The 9,942-nt window shown below is 33.4% G+C and overlaps 1 protein-coding gene across 1 annotated transcript; it reads left to right on the top strand.

Annotated features, from left to right (window-relative positions):
* Nucleotides 1-655: 655 nt before the first annotated feature.
* Nucleotides 656-9,544, top strand: LOTGIDRAFT_230540 (hypothetical protein; the record flags this gene model as incomplete). Its single annotated transcript, XM_009048915.1, has 6 exons — nucleotides 656-902; nucleotides 1,258-1,401; nucleotides 2,223-2,999; nucleotides 6,814-7,083; nucleotides 7,898-8,023; nucleotides 9,180-9,544. 6 exons carry the CDS (start codon nucleotides 656-658, stop codon nucleotides 9,299-9,301), a joined length of 1,686 nt encoding a protein of 561 aa, XP_009047163.1. The 3' UTR covers nucleotides 9,302-9,544.
* Between the last annotated feature and the right edge of the window lie 398 nt (nucleotides 9,545-9,942).

Consider the following 9,942-nt stretch of genomic DNA (forward strand, 5'->3'; position numbering starts at 1 on the left):
ATAATGTATCTAAATAGAAAATTTATACTCCACATCCCATTCGATCTGTCCATCCCGATTTCCTTGGGAATGTGAAAGAGGCTACAGTTTTGGTGCGATTTTGATGAACCCTAGTATATGTAGCATGGACGACTACAATATTCGCTTTTTCCGATGAACCGGTTTTGTGACAAAGTCGTCAGCATTGTCTTGAGATCATATTTTTGATCCGATGTTGATGAGACAGGGTATAATATACTGATTTCATCTTTTATTTTTCGATAAAAGATTTATGAGTCAATGTTCATGTAACAAATTTGATTTGATTGTAATAGACTACCGTACCATATTGTTCTTTAAGCTGCCATTTGATATGGCCTTCTTGGCGACCGCTCATTGCTACAATATGAACTTAACAAGGCCAATTACAAATTAACACAAACACAATTATATGGATAACAATTACTTTAATAAATAACTTGCGACGTTAAGATTGTTAAGAAATTTTTTGTGGTTTATAACTGCCAAGATATTTGTTGCTCGGGGAGCATATAGATTATATGGTAACCACCCGTTTCACAAATGAAACATCCTCTGTGGAGATCGATTATACTAATTTTTTGATCATTTTTCTAGATACAAAAAATATGCTTGCTGGAGTCATCTAAATTCAACGATGACAATTTCAAAATGTTTTCCCGAGAAGAAGAATAAGTTGAATGAAAACGAAAATAAAACTTTTACACGAGATGGAGGATGGGGTTGGATAGTTTGTTTTGCTGCTTTCATGATAAATTTTATCGCCGATGGCACGATGTTTTCATTTGGAATTATCTTTATTGAACTTCTGGATTATTTCAAAGATTCAAAATTCAAGACATCCATAGTGGGTTCTTCTCAGCTTGGATTAAGTATGATGATGGGTATGTATGATTCTATTTATGATATGATAATAATAGCATTTTATAAGTGCTACAGCTGAGTGTTTAATTTGATTATTTTTCCGAAAAGGGGAAAAAGCGACAAAGATTTAGCTGCATTACCTTGTTCTGTCTTTGAGTTACCCATTTAATAGTACATTTTTGTTGTTGATTTAGTTCATGAAATTATCTGCAATATACTCATAATTACCACGCTTAGGGTCAAAAATGTGGCGTCTTTCTATACACGGTAATAAGCGGGAAAGGTCCATTTTATTGTATTCAGAAGAATGAATTCATGCAACCACATATATTTGTAATACGCGCAAAAATAAAATATTTTGAATGTGTTAAACAGGTCCAGTTGTCAGCGTCTTGCTGAAACATTTTACATGCAGACAAGTTACAATCACTGGTGGGTTTATAGCTGCTATATCACTTGTATTGAGTGTCTTTTCACCAAATATCGATGTAATGATTATAACGTACGGTATCTTATGTGGTAAGTATGATCTTTAAGTTTTCAACATGTCAACTCAACATTAATTTTAGCGTAGCGCCAAAATATACTTATCTTGTAAAAGAGGCATTTGTTGGTTATGTGACTATATCAGAACCACCACAACAAACCTTGTCAAAAATCACCTCTACCTCCTGTAGTTTGATGGCAGTGGTTTACTTTACAGAGTAAGTCCCAGATTAGTTCCCGGTTGAGGTAAGACCTGCCATGGAACAGGTTTCTTGTCGTTCAAATGGGACAGCTACAGCTTGTTTTTGACTTCACTAATTTGAAAATATTACGTTTCCTAGATGAAAACGAGGAATACTTAATATTATCCTATTATGAAGAGTTCATTTGCTGCTACCAATATTTCGCCAAAATCTTGTTTTGGATTTCGAGTTTCGTTTTTCGGTTCGGATCGTTGGTACTTGATTTATTTATCCTTATTGTTTAGAAACCTGAACGCTCTTCAATGTTTAATAGTGCCAATGTTACCTTCTTACAATGGCCATTGTCAGTTAAAAATAATTTGATTTTGAAATTTGAAATCAAAAATGTATTTTATAGCTCTGTAATATTTAAATATTAAATATTTATAAAATGTTACCCTCAAGTGAGATATAAACCAATGTTTCGCGGTCCTATCCTAACGTGACTCAGAAGCATCGAATGAATTGTCGGTGTACGTGTCACAATGTCAAGTCATTTAGGAACTGTTAAGGATAAGCTTGTCTACTTGAGTTTCATGATAGTAAAAAATGCTAGTTATCGTGTTTAGGTGTGGTTGAAATAACAATATAATTATTTATACCTATTATTAGGTAGTGGTATATGTATGATGTATATGACAGCTATCATTGCTGTTGGATTATATTTTAATGAAAGAAGAGCAATAGCTACTGGGATATCTACAAGTGGTGCTGGTGTTGGTGTTTTTGTTTATGGATATCTGATGGACTATTTACTAGAAATTTATGATTGGAAAGGTGCTGTGCTTATCCTTGCTGGGCTTATGTTTAATTGTATTGTGTGTGGTGCTTTATTTAGACCAAGACAGCCCAGTATTCAAGACATAGAACATTTTGAGATTTCTTCTTCGTCTAGTGGTTATTGCGGATCAAATAGTCAACATGTTGACAGTGAATCTGAAGAAGAATGTGAATCAATAAAGGCAGATCAAATTGTTACAAATCATCATAAGCATAATAGTAGCATTCGATATCAAACTAAAACTCAAAGTGCCGACGAACTAAACCTACTGAGCGTAAAAGCAATTGATCCACGACTTCACGTTAGTTCCTTCGCTGTTAGTAAAATTACACTGGACTCTAAAAGTGAGAGAATAGCAATGGGTTTGTTGAATCCGATGCTCAGGAAAGACATATTTTACAGCGGGAGTGTTAGTCAACTTCCTGACTATAAACAATGTGATGGAAGTTTAAATTCATTTTTAGCACAAATGACACGCGATAAATCAATTACTAATGACATGGAATCTCACATAATAAGCACATCTCAAGTTAAATCTCTGTATGATATTACCATATTGAAAGACAATATCTTCTGGGTATTATTGTTCACGTGTACATTATGGACAGGTTAGTATTATATATATATATTACTTTCCTCTCCAATCAATTATATCTTAAAAACTAACAGCCTTGTGTTCAGTTGTTTACAAAGCAATGTAAAAACCGGACTGCATTAACATGCAACACCAGTTTAGTTAAAAAAAAATTCAAAACCGCCTAGGATGGTCTAGGATGGCTAATAACTGAACGCAGGGCTGTACGACAATTCATTAAAATTGGTTGTTCGGTTCGTTACCAGCCTTGTGTTTAGTTGTTTACTTGTACAAGGCAATGCAAAACTGATTAGCATAACCGGCTCATATGGCAACACCGGTTTAGTAACAATATCAAAACATTTCGGAGGGTCTCTAACTGAACGCATTAAAAACCAGTTGTTCTGTTGTTCTACTACTAGCCTTGTGTTTAGTTTTTAAGTAGTGTAATCATCGTTTTGCATTGCCTTGTTATATCAGCTAATATGGCAACATTAAATGAAATGATCAAATCGCTTGGGATGTTAAATGAACGGAGGGGTGGTCGAGATTTCATTGAAAATCGGTTGCGCTGTACCATTTGGAAATGCTTAGTCCTATCCGACCGCCATGAAACCTTCTGACCTGCATCACGGACGGGGTAACTCTGTTATAAATTTCTAAATGGTGATCAAGTTCTCACTTGAATATCGGTTGAAAGATCTTGTAGCTATTCCAAATTGTATTAATTTGACCCTGTACATAAATACAAAGAAAAAAGGTCGCAAAAATAAGTTTTCAGTTACTAAAACATCTATAGCATTTTCTTCTGTTTAAAACCTTAAATTTCGAATTCTCTTGATTCCAATGCCCCAATGCGAAAATCGATAGACATTTTCATTTGTTCGGCAAAATTTCGTTTGGTCATACGCTGCAAGTCGGTGAAGAATTATCTGATTATCCCAAAAAATCACCGTTCATTGGTAATTGCCGAGTCTGTGATAGACTGTAATCTGTAGATGAGTACGTGCTCGAAATGTTGAAGTATGATATTAAAATTGCCGTCGCTTATGTCCATCCGTCCAAATATTTTGTAGACACGATAGCGGCTGCTGTTTTCATCCGATGGTGAAACTTGGTATGCATGTATATACTGATGCGATCTCTATAGAAAATATCACTTTGGAATGTGGCAATTATTAAAAGAACTGTTTTTAAGATAACAAAAAACGTCTTATTTAGCTTTGTAGACACAATAATGCTATTATTTTATATATATTCATATTTTTATTTTTATTTTGATGTTGATATTTGATTGATTGAAAAGGTTGCAATTGGCAATAACTGCTGGACAAGTGTTTTTTTTAATTATTACCCTTGAATGAGCAAAAAACATGCAGAAATGCTTTCTGTGGTTCTTTAAAAAAGAGAATTGTTTTATTTATTTTAATGAAAGCACTTTTATCATTTCCGACAGCTGTTAGTGGGCGTACGTTACCCTATCTGACAAGCTATATTTTTGAAAGGAATGATTGGAAGGGGTGTACCAAGTTAAGGTTGTTGGCCTATCGGAGAGTGTTTGGACTAACACCATAAGAAAGCGGGTTACAACTCTCCAATGTGTGAATTCTGAGAGAAATAAAATTAAATGTTGTTTCGTCTGATCGGGCTTACGAAAACGATAAATTGATGAAACTGCTATATGATAATGAAATTAAATATAAGAGCAGGTTATTTGCGAAAACAGATACGTATAATATACATTATTTATATATATTAATGGAAAAATCAACGTAAAGCATCGGAAAAAAAGATCAGTCATTTAATTATGCTTTAAACTTTTGTAGGCTAATATTAACTTCGAGTTAATTAAGTTTAATAGAACTACCACAATTCTTTAACACATTTTCATTGTAACATTTAAATCTTTATAATCGCAGTTTCTATGCAGTGGCGTTTCTACGGGAAAGAGGTTGCCCGGCTTTGTCCCCACCCCCACTTCAAAATGTCTTACCATTTAACATTGGGGAAATAATGGCCTGTGCCCCGCCCCCTCCCAAACCATCCCTTGGTCCTTACACGACCCCCTAGAAACGTCACTGTTTCTATGCAACAAATACCAACCCTATTATTCTTTGAGTGACTTACAATTTACTTATAATTATCACATTCATTTATGAATTGTTGTGCTATATTCTTAATCTTTTTTATTTACACCGTGGCAAAAGACCCATGCGTGTAACATACAAATTTTCCGACTTGCAGACTGTGAGAAATGTGATTTAGGTCTTTGTAACATTTTTCAGGGCCTTATTGAAGACTTCAGAACACGTTGACTGTTTGGATATACTGTGTATGTATTGGTTAAAGGAATGAAGTACTATTTGTTATTTAATTAATGTTATCTACGTATATATGAGTAATAATGGAATTTTGTTGGTTATAAGAAACACTGATTAAATTATACTCTTTGATTGAAATTAGAAATCGACATTTACGCTTACGAACTATCCACGGCTTATCATCATATTATCATTATTATTGTTGCTAAATCTTAGTAGCATTAATCTTCTGCTAAGTGTCTCTGTAAATCAAATTTCGTGAATTTTTTGCTAAAATATATTTCTTTCGCAAGGTTTTCATGTTGTATTTGAAATACTTTTTTGTTCTAAAAATTCTAGAGTACTGTGTGATCTGTTAGTTATTCAAGTGTGTAAGTCAATATGAAGCATTACCAAACTCGGATTGAAAATTGTTCTGAACTTATTTCATGGAGGAACTCAAACTTAACGTAAATCATTTTACTTTCATAAATTCTCAGATAAAAAGTACTTTTTTAAGATCATGGACCAATATAAAGTTTTTATAAATTACAATTACCAACTTTTCCTTTTAAATGATTTTTAAGAAACACGCTTATTAGCACTCTGTGAGGCAGGATTCTTGGCGGATTAAAGTTGTTTAATATTACTTAAAAATGATCTCCATCGAACATAGAAAAATATTAAATATGAGTTATTGCCAATTTAGCTTGTATAGACGTTAGAAGGCCCAATTCATGAAGGATCTGAGATACCCGATGAAATTGTTTATTATCACCCAAGGATGATTATATATTTATAATAGAAATATTTAATATGAATTACTGCCCTTGTTCAATTTTTAGCTCGTTAAAACTCATTCAAAAAGTTCCGAATTAAATATATTTAAATGTTATTGGGTAAAATTGCTTAAAACTACATTTTACAATCACATTTTTCACGGATTTTGACAAACTTGGTGACATTGATGTCCCACGGGTTGACTCTTTCGAAAATTGAAAAAAAAAACAGATATCAATTATTCCTTTGAAAAGTGTTTAAAAAGCGTGTTAACATTCTGCAAGACAAAGATCGTGACAGACTTGGACACAACTTGGTGAAATTATAACTTAACATTTACTTCTTGAGCCAAAAAGAAGTGTATTATTAAAGGTTGACCATTTCTTGTTGTCGATCTGCCAATTGAAACTAAGCTCTCAATTTGTGTATGTTACATTGTCGGGAAAGCTATCTTTATTGTTAGTTTCAAAGAGAGATATGTAAATATGTTAATAGTAATAGAAAAACTAACCAACAAAATTTCATAAAACATCAGAATATACATGGATAACTTGAATCTTTTCAATATGTTTAAATCGATGTTTTGTGATCGAAAAATTCTCCGAAAATTTTATAAATTATTTTATTTATTACATTGATTCATTAGCTCATATGCCAGTTGCCCACAAAACGTCGATCTGTAGAATTTTTTACTTGTAACTAACTTGTAACTCACCAGTACAACATGTGTATTCTCCTATTATAAATATTGATTTTTCTTATTTACAGTTCAGTCAATTACCATAACATATGTACCTGGACTAGCAGTATCCAATGGTATAGATAGATCAAAAGCAGCATTATTGATATCTATTGTTGGAATTGCAAATACTTTTGGAAGAATTATTGCTGGTTTTGCAAATGACTTTTTCAAGATAAGAAGTAGCGTACTTTATTTCTGTGCACTGCTTGTTGGCGCAGTCGTCAATTACATTCTTCCATTTTGCGGAACATTTCCATTAATTGCAACATGTACTGCTGGATTCGGACTTTGTATGGGTAAGTAGATTGGTAACTCCCTCTCATACAAAATATGGAATATGCGCTCATAGCAGACACCTGCTACGGTAAAATAAAAACAGGAATCATTGCTTTGTTCAAACAAATTACTCAATCAGATATGAGTGAAACATTAGCAAGAATATCCCACTACTTTAATGTCATGAAATGGGGGCGTATATAGCTGTCATCCATGTCCGTCGCTCCACAATTGCTCGTAAACACTCTACAAGGCACAATTCTTGACTGATTTCGACTTGGTATGGTTGTTTGTAATCACCCAAGGATGAACCCTATCGAAAATCAGAAAAATCGAAAAATATTTAGTATGAGTTATTGCCCTTGATCTTGAAAAATCGTCCAATTTGTAGCTCTTAAAAACTCTAGAAGGCATGATTCTTACCGGATTTTGACAAAACTTGGTTTTATTATTCAATACCGCTCTGATAATTGAATATTTGTCCTCTACAGTTTTCACGAGCTAAAGATTGAACATGTTTTCAAGAACAAGGGCAATAACTCATACTAAATATTTTTCGATTTTTAATAATAATTTTTAATATATAATATTATTCAGTATCGCCCTAAAGAGTTCAAAAGAAGTGTATGACTGAAGGTTGAATATTTCATACCGGTGATTGTTACTGTACTGCTAATTATTTTTATTCAAAATCAAAGCTGTCAGTGAGCGTATATTACCTTGCCTGGCAAGCTATCTTTCCTCCAAGACAAAGGTGAAGCTTTCTTTTCAAACATTAATCCGATTTTTTTTTTTTGCATTTGATAGAATTATATGTATGTTCATTACTTACAGCTATAGCCGTTTCAATGAGAACGATTGTAATAGCTGATCTGATGAAAATAGAAAGATTAACCCAGTCTTTTGGTTTGATTTCATTTGCCCAAGGAGCAGCCTTTATTTTCAACCCGCCTATTGCTGGTAAGACATGTTTGATAAAACTTTGGATTTAGACACGATAGCAGTGCAAAAACTTTATTTTGAAATCATTCTTTAACACACAGGTAAAAAAATTCCATTTATTAAATGATATTTTGTCTGTCTTTGGTGTTAATACTTTTGGTCTTAGGCGATGCTGTTTGCATTAAGTCTTAAAAAAATTCTTACCCCTAAAAACCGTCAATTAACAACCGGAAAATTGGTGAACAGCAGGTGGGCAATGAGTTGCTGTTGGGCCCCTTGAAAATTGTGGCCCCTCCATCTAATAATACCTAGAAACGTCACTGCTCAAACCTGCTCCTCAGTCCTTTTATATTGAAACATTTCCACAAGCAAAAGACGCTACTAATAAGCGATATCGATTACGGACTTAAATGAGAATAATTGTTATTTTTATACGCCCACATGAAATGGGGGGCGTGTATTGCTGTCACCAATGTCGGTCCGTCCGTTCACAATTGCTCGTATTAGTTATTGCCCTTGTTCTTGAAAACGCGTTCAATTTTTAGTTCGTAAACACTCTAGAAGGCACATTTCTCGACGGATTTTGACCAAACTTGGCATGAGTGTTGGTTATCACCCATGGATAAACCCTATTGAAAATCAATAAAATCGAAAAGTATTTAGTTTGAGTTATTGCCCTTGTTCTTGAAAACACGTTCAATTTTTAGCTTTTAAACACTCTAGAAGGGACAATTCTTGACGGATTTGGCGAAATTTGGTGTGAGTGTTTGTAATCACCCAAGGATGAACCCTATTGAAAATCAGAAAAATCGAAAAATATTTAGTATGAGTTAATGCCCATGTTCTTGAAAACAGGTTCAATTTGTAGCTCTTAAAAATTCTAGAAGTCATGATTCTTGCCGGATTTTGACAAAACTTGGTTTTATTATTCAATACCGCGCTGAATATTGAATATTTGTCTTCTAGAGTTTTCACGAGCTAAAGATTGAACACGTTTTCAGTATCGTCCTAAAGAGTTCAAAAGATGTGTATGACTGAAGGTTGAATTTTTCATACTGGTGATTGTTACTGTACTGCTAAATATTTTTATTCAAAATCAAAGCTGCCAGTGGGAGTATATTACCTTGCCTGGAAAGCTATGTCATTGATATGATTACGATTTTGTTTTTTTCAGGAGCCTTAATGGATTTTGCAGGAACTTACATTGCTCCATTTTTCATGGCAGCGTCTCTGTATGTATTATCGGCAATTCTTAGTTTGATTTTGGTGCTAAAGAAGAGAAGTCAAGGCCGATGATTGCTGACAAACTGATGGGATTTATAACCACATTGTATGCTTTGTTTCGTAAATTCAAATGTGTAGCCATTCAAATTCATTCGAATATTGAGACACTTCACTGATATATCCATTATCATAATATTGTCATGTCATTCTCATTTATTTAATTCAGAACTATATTCATTGGTTATTGATATCTGTATATGAAACATCATATTCTGACCTGATATTATTATTTTAATTAAAGACAATTTGATTCTTATTTTTTTTTTCAATTATACAACTTTATGGGAGAACACGGTTGTCACTCAATACGTCAAAACAAAAGATTTTACTCCAAAATTAATATTCTAATTATTACTTATATTTATATCTAAACTATAGAGTTTTCACCCTATATCCTTGGGTATAATCAAGTCACTAGTTTTATAATTCTATTACAATTGCACAATAATGTCTACTAACATGCAGATTTGTAAACTGAAAGAGCTTTGGTACTATACATGATATTTACGAAAGATAAAAAATCCATTTCAGCAGAGAGGTAAAGGACTTCTTACACCCGTAACCGCCGCCGTCATTCACTGATGACCATTGGATGCCGTCGACTATACTCCGATGTGGCAGAGCAGCTTAATGTTTGAAATTTATCGATTAAT

The sequence above is a fragment of the Lottia gigantea genome, assembly GCF_000327385.1.
Source record: "Lottia gigantea unplaced genomic scaffold LOTGIsca_13, whole genome shotgun sequence".
NCBI classification, from domain to species: Eukaryota; Metazoa; Mollusca; class Gastropoda; family Lottiidae; genus Lottia; species Lottia gigantea.